The following is a 24,999-nucleotide window of genomic DNA, read 5'->3' on the forward strand; positions in this document are numbered from 1 at the left end:
TAGATTCCGCATGGTAATACCTATCCAACAAGCCATAGATTGTTAAAATCCTTCCTTTTTTAACGGAGATATCGAGATTTTTGTGTAAGCGACTTTTTTCCCCTATTCAAGCAGTAGAAGTTTTGAGCGCTGTCTGGCAAAGAAATGCTTGGGAGCAACATAAAACACGATTTTTTATACTGTCACATACAATTGTTTTTAAGTACCCAAAAGACTGAGTACAGCATGATATTTTGCCTCGGACCGATTTTAACACGGTTCGTTTTTGGCAACATAATCGTTTGAATATGCAATATGTAAGCCAGATGATGGCAGAATTTTCGAGTTGAACGCAATTCCATAATTATATTGATTTAATCTACTTACAGCAATAAATGCTGGAAGAACATAACAGCCATATACCATTCGAATCAGTTCGTCAAGATCAGCAAATGCGTGTGTGACAAATAATTTCACTCAATTTCTCAATGACTCAATCGTTTTCTACAAACTCAGATTTGTATGATATGTTTTTAAATTCTATAAAACATCTTGTTTTTCAGTCAGATCCAACTTCCGGTTTCGGAGATACAGGGTGATTAGTATAAAAATATCTATTTCACATAAATTAATCAGGTTTATCGGGTTAGCAGATTTGGATAGTCGATAACCAAATAAACTTATTTCATTTTTGGTTGTATTCAGTTTTCGTTTCGGAAGGCACCCAAAAATTCAATTCGCACTACGATTCCTCAAATATAAATATAAATGTATACTATACAGCTACTCAGGTGAATTTGTCTGACTTCGGCTACACCGAATTTCGAATTCCGGTTCCAGTATCAAATCGTTTCTCAAAGCTCCATCGTTTTCTCAAAAAACCCAAATCGAATTCCAGAAACAAAAGTTCAAATTAAAATAAATCCAATTTTATCCAATTCTGACTTCCGATTCTGGAATTGTAGGATGATGAATTTTTAAAATTCAAAGCGATGTAGAAGATGACAATCTTGAAAAGTTTTAAAGTTGGACTCAAAACTATTGCAATTTATTCATCATATGGCCATACGAATCGGTTTGGGTTATGCTGGTTTCTGAATACCGGCTCTGGAAGTACCTTAAATTACCGTAAACTCTAAAGTGAAACTTACTTCGACATATCATGGAATGTTTAATCGATTGTCACACTTTTAGATTCAAAGTCGATCCGATTTGCAGTTTCGACATTACAGTGTAATGAGTGATTAAAATCTCGAATTGCTGCTTAAAACGACGGCCATTAAAATAATGTCATGAAATCTGAAACACTGAAGAATATTCATGCAAAAAACACATGTGGATTGAAAAAAAGGTATCATCTCATTGCTAGGTGGATTAAGCACGTTTTTTACTATCATTTGTTTCGTATATTAATTGTGTGACTCATACTGATTGACGACAAACATATTCCATGTTTGTCGTCAATCAGTAGGTACTTTGCCTTCATGCATCGTTACAATTCTGGGCAGGCCCGTACCCAGGATTTCGTTTCGGGAGGGGCCTAAAGATAAAAAAAAAATGTTACTGAAGACTGCTTATGTAGCTAATTCTCGGTGTGCCTTGTACGGGTGATTTTAACATACACTTTAAACTTTTCCACTGAAACTGTTATTGTATTACATTATTGTCTGAAACCTTCTAAATAATTATATATCTGTTTTTGATTTCGGGAGGGGCCCGGGCCCCTTGGGCCCCCTTGGGCCCCCCTCTGGGTACGTGACTGATTCTGGGGACGAAGCAGTAAAAGATGAAATGTTCACACAATCAACTAATTCGAACGATTCTATATTCGAAACTGTGGAAGAAACATGTCAGTTTTATTCGTAATACCCACTCGCCTTTTTGGAAACTGACAAGACTGATTAAGGCTGTGGTAGAATAGTCCAGCCACAAGAGAGAGCAGTTAATAAAAAAATATATATGTCGTGAAACAAATATTATAATAATTGAATTGCTTAGTAATCCAAACTCAAATACATCTCAAATTATTCAAATATGACACAAAGTAATCTTAGCATATTCATAGATTGTAGTCTAAATTCTATAAAACAACGGTAATGATTGTTATACAAACTTCAATCTTAGTAGTCTGAAAGCAGAAAGACAAAAATGACAGGATTGACTCGATGAATTCCATGACAAAGGCTACGATGGATGGTGTACATTGTTGTGTCAAGATTGCGGGCGGTTTCTCGGAACCGTTCGAATCACGTAGGGGATTAAGACAAGGTGATGGGTTGTCCTGCCTGCTGTTCAACATCGCACTTGAAGCAGTTATGCGAAGAGCGCGGCTCAATATGCGGGGCACGATTTTCACGAAGTCCGGACAATTCGTGTGCTTCGCTGATGACGTGGATATAATCGGTAGAAACAAGGAGACGGTAGCAGATCTGTATACCCGACTAAAGCGCGAAGCGGCACGAGTAGGACTGAGGATAAATGTGTCTAAGACAAAGTACATGCTGGCTGGCGGAACTGAAAGCGATAGGCAACGTCTGGGCAGCAGTATAACGATCGACGGCGACGAGTTCGAGGTGGTTGACGAGTTCATCTATCTTGGCTCACTGGTGACTGCGGACAACGACACCAGCCAGGAGATCAGGAGGCGCATTATATCCGGAAGTCGTGCCTACTATGGACTCCACAAAACATTGAGATCCAGGAAACTTCACCCCCGCACGAAGTGCACCATGTACAAATCACTGATAAGACCGGTGGTTCTCTACGGGCACGAAACGTGTACAATGCTCGAGGGGGACCTGCAAGCACTCGAAGTCTTCGAAAGGAGGGTGCTGAGAACGATCTTCGGTGGTGTGCAGGAGAATGGAGTGTGGAGGAGAAGAATGAACCATGAACTAGCGCAACTCTACGGTGAGCCAAGTATCCGGAAAGTAGCCCAGGCTGGAAGGGTACGGTGGGCGGGACATGTGAGACAAAGAGGAGCGCAGCGTGCACGGTGGCTGGACCAAGTGGAGCGAAACCCGGATAGTATCGGGCGCCGACGTGGTTGGAGGCAAGCAGCCATGGATCGAGTTACATGGAGAAGAATTGTTGATCAGATAAAATCTTAAAAGATGTAATATCAGAAATATATATATATATATATATATATATATATATATATATATATATATATATATATATATATATATATATATATATATATATATATATATATATATACTCGCATTTTATTTTTCTTCAAAATTGTTAACTCGATATATGTTACTCCCTCCCACTTGTACGCGGCGGGCAGATTTCCCCCCAGACGGCTGGCTATGTCTGCCAGCCATTTTTGCCGGAATTCTGCCAGAGTTCTGGCAAAAGTCTGGCAACAATGCAACAACCGTTTCTGGCAGAGAATTTCGCCTAGCGGTTATTAACGGTTCTTTTCTGTCGGATTCTTGCCATACAAGATTGGCAGAACCGTTTTGAATCGGTTCTACATTTTAAGCGTCTTGGTTTTATTTTTTCAATAAAAGACACATATGAAAGGCAATAAGTTATTGCCCTTAATATATACTAATCATGGAAAATGTTATTGCCAATAACATTGCTTTCTCACTACCAAACATACCCATTTTCAATCTCATTTACCTCGTCTCAAGATTAGTTTTTTGTACGTACATGCAGGATTGACGAATATCAAATGAAGTCGAATAAAAAAAAAGAAAAAAGAAAGAGGAGGGAAATAAACAAGACACGTACGGCGAGATAATTACGCAATTTCGCCTGGTCAATTTTGACAGCAGCCGGAATGCAGCCAGCCTTCTGACGGTTGCCAGAATTCCTCACAAGCGGGCTTTACTGCATTCTCAATCAACTTGACGCCAATGCGACAACGTTTTCATGTGCAAACATATGTTAAATCTCTACTCAAGATAAACATTTTTTGAGTGTACTTTAAACTGCTCGAATTTTTTCGTTGAGGAAAGGTACCGACGCCCATGCTTTCATTGAAGGAATTTACACTTCGTATTGTAACCTCAAAAATCGCATGCTTTTGTTTACATTCTTCCGTAAGCAGGTCCATGAGTGGGATAGTGTGCATGGATTACTCGCGAGTGCGACAGATTTCCATGCTTAACTGTTAAAAATTAGAAAAATGTGTATAGAAACAGGTGAAATGAATCATCGAGGAAACTCAGCTATGAACGAGTCGAAAATTGCAGACCTGCCCCTGCGAGAAAATGACGATGGATTGCGAATCCGTCGCATTGCGGGAGGTTGCATGATCAACCACGCGCCACTGTTTTCGTCGGATGGCGAGTGAGTATTATTACGTGTTAATAGAAGGTATTCAGATGATTAATTGAATTACGATTTCAGCGTTATTTACGTGATATGGGACAGAATAGTTAGAGCTTTCAGTGTGACAACTGGTGAAGTTGTGCGCGATTATGACGGAATCGATTCCAATATTATTGGAGTTTTAATCGATCGTAATAATCCGAAACTATTGTACGGATGTACCCGCAATGGTATAATTTTAAGCTGGAACGTAGACTCCGGCGTACTGCACGGAAAGAAGGTAGTTAGCTTATAAACAATTTCAAGCGTCTTAATTCTTATTTATATATTTGCAGCAAATTTTGCACAAAACTGAAGTACAAGTGAATCACTTCAGCATTCTGTATAGCGACCACGGCGTAGCGACATTTCTTATAAGTGGTCGCACAAGTAAAATGCTGATTTGGATTTACTGTCCTACAAAACAGAAAATTCTACATTCGTCAGCATTGGATGGAAATCTGAGTACTACAAAATTTCAACTAGCATCAGGAGGAGAAAAACTAAACTACTTTGCCTTCATCACGGATTCGCTGTGGCACTGGGCAAAGATTGAACCGGAAATTCGGGTGTTTACTCGAAAACATTGTAACAATGTGGCACCGCAGGTTATCGCATGTCATCCAACGGAAGATATTGTGGCCGTTGGGGACGGTATTGGCAGGGTAGTGTTGTACAAAAGCTTCCTGAAAACGGCGGCACCCATACCGGAAATCTACCACTGGCATGCGAACCCGGTACAGTGTGTTGAATTTTCTTACTCGGGGACACATTTTTATTCCGGCGGGCTGGAAAGAGTGCTGGTCAAGTGGAAGGTTGGAGATCAAGCCAACAAAGAAATGGTTCCCCGACTGTCGGATTCCGTTGTACAAATTTCTGTAGCACCGGAAAATATTCGTTTGGCTTTGTGCACTGCCGATAACGGAATACAAATTCTCAATGCACTACAGAAACAAACGGCCGTGGTGCAGAGTTTTTCGAAAATTTCCGATGATTTCACCGGTCAGAATCCTTTTCCGGTTGGAATACGGGTTAACCCCAGGACCCAGGCGATGATTCTGAACGGTCGAATTGGTTGCATTCAGTTTTTTTCGACCTACAGCCGATCGTTACTTCACACGGTAAGATCGTAACTTTTCAATATACGTTTTACTAACAAATTTTACTGTTTTCAGTTGGATATTACGTTGAAAAATTATAACACCATAGAACAGAAGAACGTCATCTACAACACCGTCGTCACCAAGGTTGCCGTCAACGCCTACTGGTTAGCCACGAGCGAAACGTGGAACGATAATCGCTACTCGGCGGAAACACGACTGAAGTTGTGGAAATACGACGAGTCCCGTCAGAACTACACACTCAACACAAACGTCGAAAATGTCCACCAGAATGGCATCAACGGTTTAGAATTTTCCAGCTCTAGCAAAGAGCGTGATTTGCTGTGTGCCACGGCCGGAAATGACCACTGTGTTAAGGTTTGGTCTGTGGAGGATATGGAACTCACCGGGGGAGGCGAAAAACTAGTCTGGGTGTGCGTGGGGCGGGTGGAATATAAGAACTTTCCGGTGCGATCGATTTCTTTCTCGCAGGACGGCTCATTGCTGGCCGGTGGTTTCGGGAATGTTCTTTGTGCTTGGAGTGCGGAAACCTTGCGGCTCAAATGTGTTCTTTCGGCACCCGCTGGCTACGATGGGGGCGTGAATCAAGTTGTGCTGTCAGTTCCTAAGAAAAATAAGGCAATCGATAGAAAAGAATACCTCGAAAAAAGGAGCAAAATTATTCGAGAAATGCTAGAAGTACTGGACAAAAAAGATGCATCAGTGCTATTTAAAAACACGAAACCTCGTAAGAAAGATCGTGTTGTGAAGGATCATGGACATACCGTGGAGAAACTTTCCTTAGATGAGAAGAAGTTAGCGTTCAAAAGAATTCAGCAACACAACGAACTAACGTTTCTTCAGAAGGCTGAACTTTTCTACCGGCTTCGTATCCAGTGTAAATCAACGGCAGAAATGCGGCAGAAAATCGAAGCAAAATTGTCTGCGGCCAAAAATATTTCGACACAAGCTGAGCAACGTCTTCAAAAAATTGTCAATGAACTTAGTTCCGATGCTAGATTTTGCAGCAAAAGAAAATTGCACTGTTACCAGCGAAGGAAAGCCCACGCTCCCGGGTTGGCTCAGTTCACGTATTTGTTCGATTCTAGTAAAAAACAACGATTGCGGCAACAACCCCAGGAAACTAACAAGCAGCAACCAATCAAAACCGTCGCCTGTGTCAAACAAGTTCGATTCTGTTACGGCGAATACTCGCACCTGATTGTGGTGTGTACGGAAAATAGGCTGCTGGTTTGGAACCTACTAACCCTGAGAATTCAAGTGACCGTCAATCTAACCGTGGAAACAATTGCCATCGATTCGTTTACAAATTTGATTGCTACCTTTACCGGCGATAACGAATGTAAGTTTGGAACAAAAATTGCGTTCCACTGAAATAAATATCTTAATTATTTTCAGTGTGCATATTCCTGCCGAACATACCGATGCCATTGTATCACCGGAAAGGCCTACCGAAGGTTTACGGTGCTGCCTGGATACCGCGAAGGTACCCAAAGTCACAATCCCTCAGCGTGGACTGGCAGGCGGTATCCCAGCTTTATTTTCTCAATCAAAACCAGGTAATTTTGAGGTTATATTTTGGAATCGACTGTGTTATGAAATTTTAACACTTCAAACTGTAGGAATTACTTCATCTGGTATCCGATAGCGACGAGGAATCGCTCGGTCCCGCAGTGTATATGAGCGATGTTCTGGGCAATGGTTTACCCAACACACCGTTTGCCGTTATGTTGGCTAAACAAACGACTGGAATGGGAGTGCAACATTCGGCGTTGATGAATACGATGAATGCTGGTGCAATTGGAGTGGCTGGCAAGAAAAGTGTGAAAGAGGTAAGTGTCGATTGTAGTTTAATTTTTTCTTCCTGTAGCAGAAAAAAATCTGTTAAAAACAATATTGAATTGAACTGCTTTTTATCAGTATCCCACGACTAACTAAACAGACAGAAGATGTCAGAGACCTAACCGAATTGTAACCGTGCACTTGTTCTAATGTACGTCTTATCCATAACAAAGTTTGTCAATAACAACTGTTCCACTGAATCGAATAATGAAAGTGAGCTGACAGATCACAGCTCTTTTCTAAAGAACCGTAGCTCACGCAGAACGGATCTTCGGTTCTTGAGCGAATTCCAAATGAGAAGTTTCGCACACCTCTATAAACAAACATGACCTATCTTACAAATGCATGTGAAATGCACATCAAAACAATAAGGTATATTGTTAAATCTAGATTCTACATGAATTTCATATGAATGTCACATTGTTTTCCATATAGATTTCAATTGAAACGCGGTTGACGGAATCAAGTGTTTTCTAAATAAGGCGCCCAAAATTCCAACCGCATGAATTCAACTCATTATCGCAGTGGGCTTACGACACGTTTTGTTCGCTAGTAAAACATATAATCATGACTTATACATTGCTATATGTTTCAGATACAACGAGCTGGAGCTGTTAGCGGAATATATTCAATAGTTGCACTATTTATGTACCATTTAATTCCAGTATTTCACTGTCACGTTATTACACTTTCACAAAGTCACTATACTTTAATGAAGCATAACAAACGTTACAATACATATACGCGTATTTCGGAATGTTATTTACATCCTTCTTCAGTGTATCGGTTTTATAAGTTTGTTTGAAAGAATGCTGCTCACATTTACACGAAATGTCTTATTGTCAACGTTTAAAAACGGGAAGAAACAGGTAGTAACAAACGGGTAGGACGGTAGTTTGATTGTCAGCGGAGGGTAACAAACTGAAGAAGTGGGAGATTAAGAGATTAAGTATTTTCTAAATATATTTGTATCTTATGTATCGGTAATAACTTGAAATGCCAGGAGGGCTTATTTCCTTGGTCACGATTTAATAAAGAAATGGGGTTATTTTTGAAGATTTCTAAACTTCAAAAATAACTCCATTCCTGTATCTAAAAAGAACTAGTGAAACAATTGCGAGAAAAGCCTGTTTTTTTATGTAAAGGCTGACAAGGTAAATAAAGTAGTTATTATGATCAAACAAGATTATGACAACTTGATAACCCAAAAAATTAATGATGGTCCTTATAGGAAACAAAGAACCGATCCCCTTCCTGAAATTATCGAAAAAGTGGATAAAACTCTTCTTGAATGTAATCCAAACTTCGATATCAACCTCAATTACCTCAAAGCTCCTAACCCTTCTTTACCCGAAATCAAAGGACTACCAAAGGTTCACAAACCTGGTAACGAAATAAGGGAAATTATTTCTTCATTATCGCCAAATGGCTAGTAAAAGAATTCCATTCTATGCCAAAAAATTTTTTCAGTAGATCAGTCCCTAACACACAAGAATTTACGACTCTACTTCAAAACTCTGGTGAAATCGAAGAAGACGAAAGTGTCCCGGTGAAGGACTCAATCAATCTATTGGAAGATTGGTTACTTCAACTACATAGTAACAGTTTATGGAAAAGCAAAGTAAGGTCATATCTGAACCTAACTCGGCTTTGTATGGATGTAAATTACTTCAAATTCAGAGGCGGATTTTATAAACAGTTACAAGGGGCACCAATGGGAAATCCGCTCTCCCCGTTTTTATGCGAATTGTTTATGGCGAATCTTGAAGAACTTTTGAAAAACCAGGGATTATTACCTAATCGTTGGTGGAGATACGTTGATGATATATTCACCTATGAGGAGGAGAAAGACAACAGTTTACCTTTCTTAGATATCCTCATTGTCAGAGAGGCAAAAACCTTACATTTCGTTCTCATTGTGATAAAATATATATTGGACAAACAAAGAGAACTCTAGACATCCGTTTCTAGAGCACATCACTGAAATAGCGAAACCATCTAAAGAATTAGAGAAAGGACTACCACATCATTTCAAGTCAAAAGTAGCTGAACATGCCTTTTCTGAAGTTCATGAACTCACTACCAACGGAAGTTCGGTGAGGATAACACCTTTGAAGATAAACCGAAAACGGGTCGAAAAAAAGGTCCTGCTAACCCTCAGTTGGATGAACGTATACTGAAGGCGTTCGAGCAAAAGAAGGAGGTTTCAGTTCGGGATGTGGCCAAAAAAGTGGGCACTTCGAAGTCAAATGTTCTTCGTGCTAGAGAACGTTTGAATCTTCGAACCTATAAGAAGCAGAACCAACCAAAACGAAGTCCGAAACAAGAAGCATCGATCAAGCCGAGGGTTCGAAAGCTGTACAATACGATTCTTGCTGGAAATTTTGAACTGCATAATCATGGACGACGAAACCTACGTGAAACTCGATTACAAATCCTTGCCGGGACCACAATATTATACGGTGCGAGAAGGGCAAGTGTTGAACCAGTCCGAGACATCGATTGAAGTCGAAAAATTTGGTGAGAAAGCTATGGTCTGGCAAACAATTTGTAGCTGCGGTAAGATTTCGAAACCCTTCATCACCACTGCTTCAATGAACAGCGAAATATACAGCAAGGAATGTTTACAAAAACGACTTCTACCCATGATTCGAAGCCACAAGGATCCTGTTGTCTTCTTGCCAGATCTTGCTTCTTGCCACTACTCGAAATCAACGGTAAAATGGTATACTACCAAAAATGTCACTTTCGTCCCAAAAGACATGAACCCACCAAATTACCTACAACTTCGACCAATTGAGGAATTTGGGCATTAACGAAGGCACATCTTAGGAAACATGTCTCGGCAGCCGAAACCAGCTCGAAAAAAATTGGAAAAAGTGTCAAAACTTGTCGCCAAGAAGCCTGTACGGAATTTAATGAAGAACGTTCGCAAGAAGGTGCGCCAGCTAGTCTACAATGGCTAAGTAGCAAATGTTGAGAATAATATTTTGTTGTTGTAGTCTAATATTATCAGTATATCGAATAAAATTTGAATATCTAACACTTGTGAATTATTTACAACGAAATCAAAGTGCGTCCATACTTTCTGGGACAGTCTTTAATAATTTTGGGCCAGTCGGCTGGGTCCAACATTCGGCTCTCCCGCAGGCTAATCCGGAAAGCAGATACGGATTCGCCGGTATCAGAAGGCTATTATTCGTACCAAACGGTGACATACTGTTTTGAGTTTATATCTTTCATATTTGAATTTATTGAATTCGTGGCAATTATGCCATAGTTACTTACCTTACCTAACAGCTATAGGCCTGGGGTGTCCTTTGCTGTATCGTATCAAGCATACGTCTCCACATAACTCGGTCCATGGATGCTCGTCGCCAGCCTAATGAGCGTTTTGTAGATGGTGAATTTCGTGCGGTGGCGTACTTTTCTCGATCGGAGGGTTTTTCTGAGTCCAAAGTACGCACGATTCCCTGCCAAAATACGTCTATGAATTTCTCTGCTGGTGCCATTATCGGCGGTCACCAGTGAGCCCAAATACACTAACTCGTCAACCACTTCGATATCATCACCGTCTATCAATATTCGTGGTGGGAGGCGTCGTGTTCCTTCTCTAGAGCATTTTCCTCTCATGTATTTTGTTTTCGACGCATTTATGGCCAGTTCGATATGCCTAGCTTTAGCTTTCAGTCCGATGTAGGTTTCCGTCATCTTCTCAAGGTTACGTGTCACAATATTAATATCGTCAGCGAAGCCAAAAAGTTGTACGGACTTTCGGAAGATCGTGCCAATCGTGTCGATCCTCGCTCTTCGAATCACACCTTCCAGGGCAATATTGAACAAGATACAAGAAAGTCCATCACCTTGACGTAGCCCTCTCCGAGATTCTTAGAGACTCGAGAGCGTCCCAGATACTCGGACGTAGCACATCACTCTATCCATCGTTGCTTTGACCAATCGTTGCGTCAGTTTATCCGGGAAACCGTATTCGTGCATTATCTGCCATAGCTGTTCTCGATCGATTGTGTCGTATGCCGCTTTGAAGTCAATGAATAGGTGATGCGTGGGTACGTTGTATTCACGACATTTTTGGAGTACTTGTCTTATCGCGAATATGTGATCCGTAGTGGTGCGGGCTCCAGTAAATCCCGCTTGGTACGGCCCTACGAATTCCTTAGCTGTTGGTGATAGACGACGGCAAAGGATTTGGGGGAGTACCTTGTCGGCGGCGTTCAGCAATGTGATTCACCTTCTCATAGAACTTCCGTGTGTCATTTGCGCGGTACAGCTGTTCCATCGTTTCGCGATCTTGGTCTTCCTGGTGGCGTGTTCTGTCTGTTCCGCGTCTATCTGTATCGTTCCTCGTTCGCTCTAGTGCGGTGTTCCAGCATCCTCGCCCTTGCTGCATTCTTCTCTTCGACCAACTGCTGACATTCACCGTCAAACCAGTCATTTCCTCGATTCGATAACCTCGTACCTAGTGCGGTTGCAGCAGTGCTACTCACGGCGGATCTTATATTCCTCCAGCCGTCTTCAAGAGTCGCCACGCCAAGCTGCTCTTCCGTTGGTAGCACTAGCTGGAGTTGTTGCTCTTCGATAGTTTTGAGCGCATACAATCCGCGACAAGGTAGTGGTCAGAATCAATATTGGCACTGCGGTAAGTGCGGACATTGATGACGTCGGAGAAGTGGAGTTTTTGGATATCTTTGCGGGGGAAGAAGGTGCTTCGAACTACCATTCCTCGGGAGACTGCAAAGTTCACGCATCGTAGACCATTGTCGTTTGATACCGCGTGCAGGCTCTCCAGCCCGATCACGGTCCTGTACATTGCCTACATCGCGGGGCCTGTACATTGCCTACCTAAGCATTCATGTCGCCGATGACGAGTTTTACATCCCACCGTGGACAGCTGTCGTAGGTTCGTTCCAGCTGCGCGTAGAATGCTTCCTTCTCGTCATCGGGTCTCGTCTCATGTGGGCAGTGCACGTTGATTATGCTGTAATTGAAGAAACGGCCCTTGATCTTCAATATGCACTTTCTATCACTGATTGGCTGCCACCCAATCACGCGCTGGCGCATCTTGCCCAACACTACAAATCCCGTTGCTAGAACTCTGGTTGTGCCACAGCTCTGGTAGAAGGTAGCCGCTCGATGCCCACTTTTCCACACCTTCTGTCCCGTCCAACAAAGTTCCTGCAGTGCTACGACATCGAAGCCGCGGATTTGAAGCTCATCATGCAGCATTCGGTCGTATCCTGGGAAGCCAAGCGATTGGCAGTTCCATGTGCCAAGCTTCCAATCGTAGTCCTTTTTTCGTTGCGTAGGCCGATTATTCCGAGTCGTATTTCCTTCTTGATCGTACGTAACATATGTTTTCCGGGCGGATTGTTAGGCCTGCACCAACCTCCTGTCTCGCCGGAGGGCCATCGTGTCAGCACTGTTTAGAGTCCCACACTGACACAAGGACGGCAATCAGTCGCTCCTAACATGGAGAACAGACGCTGTTTCGAGCCGCCCCAACATGGGGAACAGAGGCTTGGGTAAGCTTGCTCTCTGTTATGAGAGGGCAAGCCCCCCCTTCCCTGTCATGAATGGCTGAACCGATTTTAACAAACTTATGTTCGTTTATAAAGCTACTGTCGTGCCATTGATCAAGTTCAAAGATCAAATGGCTATGACTTTTGGTTCCAGAGATATGATGGTATAAGTGACGTAACCGACAAAAAACGTTGATTTTTACCGCTCTTACATATATAAGGGTGCCAAAATTTTGGGATCACCTCTAATTTCGTAAAGCGCTAGTGCTCAAAAGTTTAAGCACCTCGAAAAATGTCCTCATGCAAAATTTGAGCTAAATCGTACATACGTAAGGGGTGCTGCCCAACGGTTAAGGTTTGACAATTTTCGATCTTGAAAAAGCACCATACATGAAATTTCCAAAATCGAAAATTTTTTTTGATGCCGAAACTCTTCAAACTGCATGAAACGTCGAGATTTAGTGTCATCTCAAAAATTTTTTTTTAAATCAACTTTCTGGGATTTTTTTGATATTTTTTCGAAGTCCCAAAAAGTCGATTTTTTCAAAAAAAAAATTTTCGAGATGACTTGTCTTTCTGCTGATTCCAACCCCGTCGTTCGTTTTCGCTCGTTTAGCACCCCCTCCACCAACCCTTGTTTTCAATTTACCTAACCACTTTTCTCCTCTCTCTCTCACCTTCTAAGTAAGAGTACTAATACTGTTATGCTTGGTGTCATCAACTAGTTATAGTGTTATAAATTTAGTTTTAACTGTTAGTTTTAATTGTAGTGTTAGGTATCTGTTGTATCATATGTATGTTGGATCATTGTAATCTGTTGATACAAATGATGAGGAGGTTTTATGCCTGCTGGAGAGAGAGATTGCTAAATTTCATCTCCACTGGGCTTTTCCCTGTTCCAAATAAATAAATAGATATTGTGCAATGCAATTTTGAGATGATTCGACTGAATTGGCAGTGATATTTTTTATTATTCATTATTGATTTCATTGAGTTGCATTGAGTTCTGCTTCTTTATTATAATCGTTCTGTATCGATATTAGCATTGAACGTTAAATAAAATGACAAAATTAAAAAAAAAAATGGTCACAGTGCTGAATTGTAATACCACTGCATTAAGATGACAGTTTTACGTTAGTCAATAATTGCCCTACATGTATAGAAAATTATCGTGTAAAGGAGAATGCCACTTGAAAAATATCTAATTACTATGCGTCTATCCTAAGTAGTGTTCTTATGAGATTGATTTTCCACATTGGATAAGGATATATTTCACGGTACTGTTCTGCATATAATTTGTTGAGAGATTCTGATTTCTTTCTTTTTTTCTACAAAACGGTCCTCGGTTTTCTCCGTTTATGATGGCCAATGCTCCGTTCCATTTCAAATCATATCGTTCGGCCGGCGTAGCATATGCATGCGATAGTTACGGCAGCGTCTCATTAGATGGATGTCATGCTTGAAGTACCGCAAACAGTGCCATTGTGGAATTTCCCGCATCGATTGGGCTGCCTGTTGGGGAGGATGGGAAAATAAGATAAATATAACGTTAACCTGTATTGACATTTAGATGGAAAATCTAGTGTAAAAGCCGGCAGGAAAAAAATCCGTATAGTAGAATTGCTCAGACCAAAAAATAACACGGAAAGGAATGCATTTGGAATGCCAAATAGGGGTTGGCTAAAGCTTAATTTTTTTCTTTCAAAGTTCTGGGAGAATTCTGAGTTAGCATGCGGAAAAATTATATTGCACGGCTATTTAAATTTAGATGATGGTGATTTTAAATAGTCTACATGATTGTCCAAAAAATGTCTTATACGGCAAGCGATGTGATCCTGTAGGGTTTAATATCAGGTATTCTTACAATCGATGGTACAGTGCTGATATTTATATGTGAATATCTCTTAGAAAGTGTTTGATACAATTCCTATTTTACGCGCAAAAAATAGTTATTAGAATATTGTATAAATACTAAGAAGGGATATCCATGCTGTAGAATGGTACAGTCATTGAACGAATGCTACAGTCATTGAATGATTCCGTTTGTTCTTTACGAGCAAATGCCATTCGTGTTTGTGTTGAAAGCAGCTTAAAACAATCGTTTGTTCCTTTAACTCTGGACCTGGTTCCCTTTTAGTATAAAACCTTATTTCGGTATCCTGTGTCCGTCAAAATAGGCAGGTTAGTCCGTCAAAGCAATCCATTATGGGTACGCTCGATTACTTGTTGACGGGTCTAAGCAAATATAAATAAAGTTTGTTTATTGTTTGGTCTAATGCAAAGTATTACCTTCGTGGGTGATACTTTCACATCGTATCCATATGACTGACATCTAACCGTTTAAGTTCATGCTACTAATGGTACAGTGCAAAATAACTGCCGCTGCCATATTTTTGGTGGGTAGCCAAATTAATGAAGAAAGTACTTAAACAAGAAAACTTATGTTTCGAAATAGTAAGTCATTCTCGTTGTGCATACACTACTGATTTGTAACTTACACAAATTGAGTTGTTAGTTCAATACCCTAGTGTTATCGGAGACATCGGCACTTATATACCAATTGTCGTATGTTCGAGCCCGAACCTGTAAAGATTCTTAGTGTCTGTAGGATCGTAGTACTAGCCATGTAATGATTCTGTACGCTCTGAATTGACTGCGAAGTCTGTTGAAACAGAAAGGTCAAATTCCACAAAGAAATGTAATGCAAAGACTTTGCTTTGCATTTGAATATTTTTTTTAAGTTGTATGAATTGAACTTCAAAAAGAAACATACCTTGATTTTTTAATAATAGTTTGCGTTAGATGACTGATTTGCTACAGGGTCCGGCACTCGAAATGTAACCAACTTTAGACTGCTCGCGCAGCTGACGCACGGGCATCAGCTCTCTAGAAATTTGCTAAATGACAGTTCGGAGTTGTATTGTTTACAAGCGCAAGAAAGCATTTTGCCAAAAGTGAACGCGAAAAAAAAATCAGTGATGGATTTAAAACGTAATAGTGTGATTGCTTTATATTTAGATGGAAAATCACAACCAGCGATTGTTCGTGAGCTCAAACACCTTAAAGTGAATAAAGTTTTTGTTTATCGCACCATAACTCGTTACAATAATACTGGTAGCATCGCAAAACGTCATGGAGGTGGTCATCAAAAGACTGCAACGTCACGTGAGATGGTTCAAAAAGTGAAGAAGCGACTTGAACGAAATCCTCGACGAAGTGCCAATCAAATGGCAAAAGAACTGAAAATATCCGACCGTAGCATCCGCCGCATACTGAAAAATGATCTGAAGGTCAAGCCTTACAAGATCCAAAAGGCGCATGATCTCACACCGAAGCAGCAACAAGTTCGACTTGAGAGAGCGAAGGAGTTGCTTCGTTTGGCCGAAAGCGGTCAATTTCCGAACATTGTATTTTCTGACGAGAAAATTTTTGCAATTGAGCAATTCGTAAACTCTCAAAACGATAGGGTTTACTTGACCGACCGTTCATACGAGAATTTGAGTCATCGATTGGCCAACAGGAGGCAGCACCCGCAATAGATAATGGTTTGGGCCGCTGTAACCGCAGATGGGCGCTCTCCAATCATTTTCATCGAGCCTGGCGTCAAGGTAAATGCGACATATTATCGGGAAAGTATTCTGGAGGTTGCTTTGAAGCCGCGGGCAGACAAACATTTCGGTGGCAGACCATGGACGTTTCAGCAGGACTCGGCACCGTCTCACAAAGCTCGAGTGAACCAAGAATGGCTGGAAAACAACGTTCCGAACTTCATCACGTCCACACAATGGCTCTCGAATTCACCAGATGCGAATCCAATGGATTATTCTCTTTGTGCCATTTTGGAGAGCAAAGTCCGAACTAAAAGATACACCAGTCTCGAGGCGCTGAAAAAAGTTATTGTCCGCGAGTGGGCCAAAATACCTGCAAGTCACATTCGGTAGCTTGCGATTCGTTTTTTGACCGTCTCAAGGCCATAGTCAAGGCAAAAGGTGGTCATATCGAGTAAAAGTGAATTGATTCTGAATTTTGTATTATTTTTACACATTTTGTACTTTGAATTAAGTAAAAGTAATTTTCCAAACTGAATTTATGGCCTTTTAATTGGTTACACTTCGAGTACCGGACCCTGCTCATGAAATTTCCGAAATTTGACATTTTTGTTCAAGCAAAATGTCTTAGAATTGCATGGAACGTCGAGATTTAGTGTCATCTTGAAAAGTTTTTGTCGTGAATACGATTGATACATGCCATCGGTAATATGATCATCAATTTATGATCACGTTTTCAGTTGTATGACATAATCACCAAGAATTCAAAATTTAAGTTTTCTGAAATGTACCCGGGTAGGTAAAAAAGGTTAGCACTTGATATATTTACAGTTGCAGGTATGCAGTTGACTGAGCAGGAAGTAAAGCAAATACATTTTTCTGGCTGGCTCAGAAGATCGATTGCGTCATCCTGCTGCTGGTCGTTTGCATTGGAGCAAAATACAACGAAAAGTGGACAACTATGGGTAACATTTTGCAATATCAACTCTTCTAATAGCTCCAAATGTTATCTAAATAGCTAAAAACATTTGCAAATCGTAGATAAAAACTATCAGTTTAGTGCAAATCTATTATAATTAGATTAGCTTTGTGTACTTTTCGCAGTGCAAAATTCGCACCAAACGAGTGCGAGTAAAGACAGCATTGGACTGTTTAGCGTTCGAGAAAATGCTCCGAACAGTGTTTATTATCGTAGAAAATTCCACAGTTTGGCCCTTTTGAATGCCAGTAATTAATCCCGTAGTGTTAATGCAAATCCGAAATGAAATTACCGACATTAAAGTTGTTGTTGCTACATGTTGCGATTTTTTTTTGCTCTCATTTGCTCCGCGTTATTTAATTGTGTGGTAGAAAATATTGGTCGCATATAGGTAAATCTTTATTATAAATGCACCGTTACAATTCTGGAAGTGAATCAGTAAACGTTGCGAAATTCACACATTCAACTAATACGAACGATTATCATTTTTATTATTATTCACGTCCATCAGTTATGTCTGTGGCATTATTCAGCCGTTCTTTTGATGTGGAACGGGATTTGTACAACGCTTTGTACGTTCTCAGTGCATTCAGCCAAGATTGAGGTTCGAGTGCTCCAGTCACATGAGAATAACCATCGCAACCTGTGCTTATTAACTCTCCGAAAAGTCCTCGATCACAATATAACATTTATACAATTTTGAAAGAATAATAAACTCTACTTATTTTGGAAGCTCTGTTCTATGAGACTTGTTTAATTATTTTCCTTGGCGTACGGCACAATTGTTAATAATTAGGTTTGCAAAAGCGGGGAAAAGTATCTGTAAAAATTAAATTAAAATTAAAGGTTCGTCATACATATTCAGTATTAAAAAATCTTGAAGGTTAAATAGTGGGTTGCAAGCGCAAGTGTTTAAATAATACAGCAAACGACTTTGAATGTTAGATAAAATACATAATATTCAATATGTGGAATGAATCCCGTAGCCGAGGGAAACAAGTAGAAAGTTTCCATGCAAAAATCAACACATTATCTCTGAAAGTACCGGCTAAGATTTTTTCCGGTTATCCCGTTCAAAGTTTTTTGCCCGGTTTTTACACTAAGAATGACTTTAAACGATTTCTGCTCTGGACAGTTCAAGTCCGGTTTTGACATACATAGAATATTATTTCGGTTTTCGTATTCAAAATTACTTAAAGGGGGTTTCAACGATAAGTTGCACTTATCAGCCGTTCATATAACGCTCAATCACTTTTTGAAATTTGCTATGTTTCAAACAGTATCACACATAGAGAGTTTTTGATAAAAAGCTTTGGAAATTAATGTTTCATTCATGTCAATTCATGTTAACTTGAATTAGGCCGAATAAAACTCTAAAATTATTGTGATCTATAACTCCAAAACGGAACTGGTATCGATCAATTTTCACGACTTTTTGGATTCAAAAGAAAGTTATTATGAATAGAATTTCATTAAGATCCAAATTTCGTTTCTGCAATTCCAGAAATATGAGGCTTTTAGCCTTCTGGTTTCTCCGAATCAGAAAAACTCCACTAAAAAAATTAAAACTGGCATGTAAATGAACACAAAAAGGTTATAAATCTTCAAAACTGCTCTCACACATTCATATCAAATTACCTTCTATGTCGAATATATAAACAGAATCAGGAATACATTTAAAAAATATGGCTAGATTGATTTTTCTACTCATTTTGCTATGAATTTACGAATAGTTTAGGCATCATTTTGTTAAAATTTTGCATTTAATTAGAAAGCGACACCCATATGTAGAAGATCGTGCAGTTGAATTCTTGTATTTTACAGGCAATGAAACTGTTAACTTCGAAGACACTCTTAAATCAGGGCTGAATAAATCAAGATCAAAATATCATCAAATCGTAATCACTAGCGAAGATGATCGCTTGTGATCTTTTCCAATAAAGATCACTAATGATCTGATCTTGTTAAGATCAGTTTATCAGTTATCTTTGAATCACTTCGATCAAAATCAATATTGACCTTCCATCACACAAAATCGGTAGTGATTTTGAGCTACTATTAACACTGATTCCTGTAAGATCAAATCACTGGACGATTCGATCAGCTTCGAGCATTGTGGAAAAAAATCAAAAATGAGCAAGATCAGACATGAGTGCCGATTGATTTACGTATAAAATCTTGAGGGGTGTGAAAATTAGTGACAACAGTAATCCTACAGGAATTTTTAACTAAGGATAACGCGTGTCAATGAGACTTTTAAAATCGTGGAAAACTAGTACTTTTGTAGCTTTGGGAAGTTTAGTGATGGGTGATAAGGAATATTAAAGGAGCATGTACATCAGTGATTTTTGTCAACTTATATGCATGAGGGTGCTCAAATTGGGGAAAATTGTCAGTTTGTAACTTTCAGGAATGCTCCTTTAATAGTCCTTATCACTAGAGTTGGGAAAAATACCGGTTTCATTACAGTACGATTACGAAGTTTCAACATATGTTCTCGTTTGATAAAAACCGTGTTTGATTTTGCTACCTGTTGTTTAATTCGTAATAAAAAGAATACTAGACGAAGGGAAATGAATGCTAGATGTAGGTTTTATGAAAATAATCAGTTGGGATCGTAATCACATTGATAATGTAAAATTAAAAAACAATTTAGAACATTAAATAGTGATTATAGCCCCAAAAGACTTTGTTTTACCTCCAGCTGGTTGATGCTGATGATAATGTTCATGCACTTTTTAGATTAAACCCAATAAAACGCTATTTGACATGAATTTGATTTATAGAAATAACAGGAGCGCAGCATTTGGCGCAGCGTTTGAATTGGCGTAGCTAAATCCTGCACTCCTGTTACTTCTGTGTAGGATATTCAAGCTAAATAGGGTAATATTAATCAGTCGCATGGCACGCTTTGTGATTGGATTTTTCTTATCATTAAAATTATTATTATTATTCAAATACATCACGAAGCATAGAATTTTGATGCGACCGATTAAATAAGCTATACGAGTATAAAATTATTGATATCGATTAATCCATATCTGATAAAATTGAGCGGTAATCAGTTTTGACGTTCACGTCACTTATACCATCATATCACCGAAACCGCAAGTGACAGCCATTTGAACTTGAATGAACAAAGAGTAGCATTAAAACGATTCTAACTTTGTTGAAATGTTGTTGTGATACTAATAACGATGAAGACATTTTTAAATTCTAAGTAAAACTAAAGTTTATTATATAAAAAATCATTCGTTTCAAAATTTATTGTAATTTCTACAACAATCATGTGATATGAAAACATAATACTGACTATTTTTATTTACTGTAAATCAAAAAACTTTCTTATTTCCATCCCTGATTTGAAGCTTCAATTGGTATTCTCTGATCTTGTGTCATGCAAGCTCGGATGAAATTCCATGTTATGTCGTTTCGCCTGAGAAATTGACATCTACCCCTGGGTAAATTTTGAGTGCTCGATGATGATGAACTCGATTCAAAATGAGAAAAAGTTTATCGCTTCAACCGAAATCGCAGAATGGTAGAGAAACTTAACGCTATAAAAATAACTTCTTGCATACAAAACTTGAACACAAGCTTGGCGAAGAGAAGCTTTAATATCAAAATCGAATCGCAGATATGTACAAAGATATAATTGCATACATTTGGGATATTGGTGTAATTTCGTCGGCTATAAAACAAACAATGTTCGGTGTTGGTTCCTAATCAAGATTAATCTAGGACTCTCATGCGGATTCAAAAGTGTGACGATTTATTGAACTGTTCGATTGTAGATCATTAGAAATTTTGGTTGCCTTGTTCAACATCAATGGCTCGAACAACCCCATGGGGCTGATCCTTGTAGTTTTAAAAATCGACTTTCTGGTACTGGGTAGAAGAGTATATTTATAATCGCTTGTTACGTTTTCTACTGTGCTATTCGCTTTACGTCAAACCTACTAAAAAAATTATTACGGTTTGATTTTCCGTAACTATCTTCTCCTGGTATGAAAGGGTCGATTATCAAACAGCCTTCATAGGGTCTGTCGCTGACGATAGCCACGTAACGACTGGCATAGTAGAGAAGGTAACAAACGATTATAAATATGCTCTCCTACCCAGTGCATGAGCGGAAAATAGGTATACAGTGAGAAGACTAGTGTTTATTGTCTGATGAACAGAGAAGATGTTTGGATATATGGCACCGGTCGTGAGGTGGCTAGGATTTTGACCATTGTTCGATATACGCTTACCAACCCAGTTTTGCGGTTGAACTGCGTCTACCACAGCTCAGGATGGAGGAAATAGTAAACGCATAAAAACGCAGGTTCGAGTCCTGTCCTGTGTTTTTCCAAAAAATCTTTTTTTTTCTGTGAGTTTATCATTCATTTGACTTATCCAATATATTTTTGCACTCAGTAATTTCAAAACTGAATTTAGTTATGATGACTACGTCAAACCAACTAAAAATGAATAAATCGACTCTATATAGTTTTGACTGAGTTGGCTAGCTGATATTGCAGTCGCGGGAGACTTCAGTAGTAGTGACTACATCTGATTTCGAAAGATTGACTTGTGACTGAATCAGGTATGTCGGGGAATTAGTTCCACTTGAATATATAATAAAAAATCGTTCGCGTTGGATACTGTAATATTTGACAACCGATCAAAAAGGCTCGTCTCGATTGGTCAACGGAAATGCCGACGTTTATAACATTGTGACTAAATAACAACTAAACCAATTTCAGAATACAGAATTAGGATTCAGTTCAAGAGCCGTAGTTTTAATTTCTGTACCTGTAATTTGATTCATCAAAATTCAGGTGGACCAAAATCCAGGTTCTAAATTCTAGGATTATGTTCCAGAATCCAATCTCCAAGTAATTAAGATTCTAGTTAAGAATAAGAGCATGACGACATATTCACGATTAAGTTCTACCCATTCTTCCACAGAACGAATTTTGAAAGGGCGCTCCAGAGTAAAGTAAAACGCTATTCACGTCAGAAAATAACGTTACAACAATGAACAGATCTTCACAATCTCCTGGTGACAACTCGAACGAAAGTGTGAGGAAGATTGCGTAGTTCCAACTCAGAAACAAAACAGTGCAAAAAATTTGATAGAAGGTGCTCAGAAGGTGTGAGCACAGATAATAGATGTCAAATTTTCTGTTCGTTGGAAACACTACTGCCACCTACCCGACTATTTGCCGCGATCTTTCAAAACGTTTAACTACTTTCCGGAACTATAACAAAATCCGTCTGCTAATCGGAATAAAACAAAAATAAACTTTTATCCAACAGCAAAACAACATTTTAGCGTTGTCGATCGCGGTGACATCTGCAAGTGTTGACCACGCTGAATAAACAAATTTTACACACAATTCATATTTGAGCCTGTCTATCTGTTTCCCGTGGTTACTAAGGTTACTGCCAAAAAAGTCATAAGCAGAAAAATTTAAAGGAAATATGTTTTTTTTTGTTGTTGCGATTGTTTTTTTTCTCTGAAACACACTGTGAATTCCCGTTTTTCTACTGGCACGAAAAAAAAATCGATGCTATGTTTCATCCAATAATTGTTTTTGGTTATTTATGCATTAATTCAAGTTGATTGCAGCTGAAAGCAGTTCGTTTAAGAACACATAAGACGCATACTGATAGCTAACGGTGTTGTTTTTTGAGTACACAAATTACGAATACGATTAGTCAAAACTTTTTAATCATCGAAGAAATTAGCACAGAACTAGTAGCTGTTATAGAAGCAATTTTTAGAATTTAAGATATTCTTTGATATGTTTCCATAAATTCATCAACATTTATCGGAGGTCTTGGTAAACACTCCCGAACACCAGCTAATTTAGTTAGAATGCGAGGGATGAAAAAAAAACATTGTCTTTTTGTCTGTGGCAAACTATTGTAGCATTGTGGTTGTGGACTATGTTAGTTTTGCATACCCCGCTTCATTAATAAACGAATGCCCAGGCAATGTTGATTAAACTATTTGTTTGGTAGTTTCCATGACGATATTAAACGGTAAACACAGTAATTGTTGAATGGAATCGATTTAAAAAACAACTGAACATGCCATGCCTTTAAGGGCAGCCGCACTGAGTTCGTGAAACAATTCGAATTTTTTTTGAGATATAGTTTTGAGATTTTGTCACATAGGTCAACAAAAAATCAATGAATCTCAGACTCCCAGGACAACGGCAAACATAATCTTCTCGACACAACGCGTTCAAAAAAAAAAAACAGATAATCTTGATCAATTATACTTTACCACTTCCGGATTGGCGATAATCAAATTGTCCACCAGATCGGGGTTGATTGGCCAACATCGCACTGTTCCGAAGCAGCACACAGCCAAACCGATTGATAGCAGCAGACCAACGATCTGCATGACTATTTTAACTGGCGTTCAGGAAAATCCCGACCGCCCTCGCTGACTGGTTTCTGGACTAAGCTCGCGCTGGGACCAAAGCTAACGTGGTTCGTATAGTGTTACCACTTTCACTGTTTGTGTTTTCCCGTTCCGACGTTATCCTTTCTTTGTTTATTGTTTTCCAATTCAGCTTGTAGTGCTATTCAGACCTTGTAAACGGAGTCAAGTGCGAGGAAATCCGTGTCACGACTCGTGATATTGTACCCTTCTGTCGAATAGTAGAACGCGAATCCACGGTTGGAGGACTTCTGCCTTGAACAACGAGCGCCACTGTGAAAAGGATTTCTCGTTGCCGCCCGGTTTTTATATTCGAGTAGGAGCGGCACTTCATAGACAACGAACGCAACCCTTGTTGATTGTACTTTCACCTTCGCGAGAGTAGCGCGAGATAATTTTTGCGGGATGAGTTTCTTAGCGGTTCACCTATTATTTTTTTTGTTATTTCGACTTATCACTTGATTAATTATAAATTCACTAACACTAGCGTAGATCGTACTCTTTCACAGAAAACAAGCCGCTTTCACTGTCTCGATGCCTTCTTGACCGGACGATCAATTCCGATTGATTGATTAGGACAATCGTAAAAAATCCTTTTTATAGAGGTGCATACCCTCGTGGCAGGATTAGATTTTAACCCGCCATCCTCTTACGATTCGCTGGCACACAATGTGGATCCTGTAGTCGCACCCCGCTTGCTTGGATTGTTGTCCGTGGTGACTGCTTACATAAAGACGACAATATGCTTGATTTTGGTTCACCTGCTTTTACCGCACAGCAGTTATAGCAAGCACAGGAAATTGCAATACCGATCATGTGCAGGCGTGTGTTGTGCCGACGGCGACGTGATTGAGGAGAAATAAAGTATAATTGATGTGTCAATTTTATCCTGATAGAACTATTCAGCGGTAATGTTGAAGATAATCTCCGTTCCATGTGGCCACGACGATTGGTTTTTGGGCAAAAAGGACGAATACGAAATTATTGCAAAACTGAACATCTATATATGTCGAATCGTTTTCAGATTTGGCAGCACCTTCTTAGATTTTAATGAAGCTTGCTGTGCATGAAGACTTTGTCACAAAAAAACACTGCATATTTTGTTTGTTTTCTTAACAACTGATCTCATTCGTAACCGAATGTTCGAAGTGAGCACACGCGTTTTTTAACAATCGACATCGGTAAGACGAAGGTGCCTATCACAGCAGAGGCTGTAGTATAGGCA

General features: G+C 39.4%; 2 protein-coding genes across 3 annotated transcripts in view; one reads left to right on the forward strand and one right to left on the reverse strand.

Annotated features, from left to right (window-relative positions):
- Window positions 1-4,033: 4,033 nt before the first annotated feature.
- LOC131431546 (WD repeat-containing protein 75) overlaps window positions 4,034-24,999 on the forward strand; it is a 34,515-nt gene continuing 13,549 nt past the window's right edge. For both annotated transcript variants that reach the window (XM_058597327.1, XM_058597329.1), the window contains exons 1-6: window positions 4,034-4,287; window positions 4,348-4,549; window positions 4,605-5,429; window positions 5,484-6,771; window positions 6,828-6,988; window positions 7,052-7,261. In XM_058597327.1, coding sequence (XP_058453310.1) covers window positions 4,124-4,287; window positions 4,348-4,549; window positions 4,605-5,429; window positions 5,484-6,771; window positions 6,828-6,988; window positions 7,052-7,261 — 2,850 coding nt within the window. In that variant the 5' untranslated portion in view covers window positions 4,034-4,123. The remainder of the gene's footprint in view (window positions 4,288-4,347; window positions 4,550-4,604; window positions 5,430-5,483; window positions 6,772-6,827; window positions 6,989-7,051; window positions 7,262-24,999) is intronic.
- On the reverse strand, window positions 13,793-24,352 carry LOC131431547 (uncharacterized). Its single transcript, XM_058597330.1, has 2 exons — window positions 23,616-24,352; window positions 13,793-14,320 (listed from the first exon to the last, which is right to left on the reverse strand). The coding sequence occupies exons 1-2, from the start codon at window positions 23,733-23,735 to the stop codon at window positions 14,192-14,194; spliced, it is 249 nt and encodes an 82-aa protein (XP_058453313.1). The 5' UTR covers window positions 23,736-24,352; the 3' UTR covers window positions 13,793-14,191.

This window comes from Malaya genurostris, chromosome 2, assembly GCF_030247185.1.
Source record: "Malaya genurostris strain Urasoe2022 chromosome 2, Malgen_1.1, whole genome shotgun sequence".
NCBI classification, from domain to species: domain Eukaryota; kingdom Metazoa; phylum Arthropoda; class Insecta; order Diptera; family Culicidae; genus Malaya; species Malaya genurostris.

Excerpts from the sequence above, each read along its gene's own strand:
- LOC131431547 (XM_058597330.1), bottom strand. The coding sequence starts at position 23,735 with ATGCAGATCGTTGGTCTGCTGCTATCAATCGGTTTGGCTGTGTGCTGC. Across the intron at positions 14,321-23,615 it reads TTATCGCCAATCCGGAAGTG|GCAGCCCAATCGATGCGGGA; the intron begins GTAAAGTATAAT and ends CCTCCCCAACAG.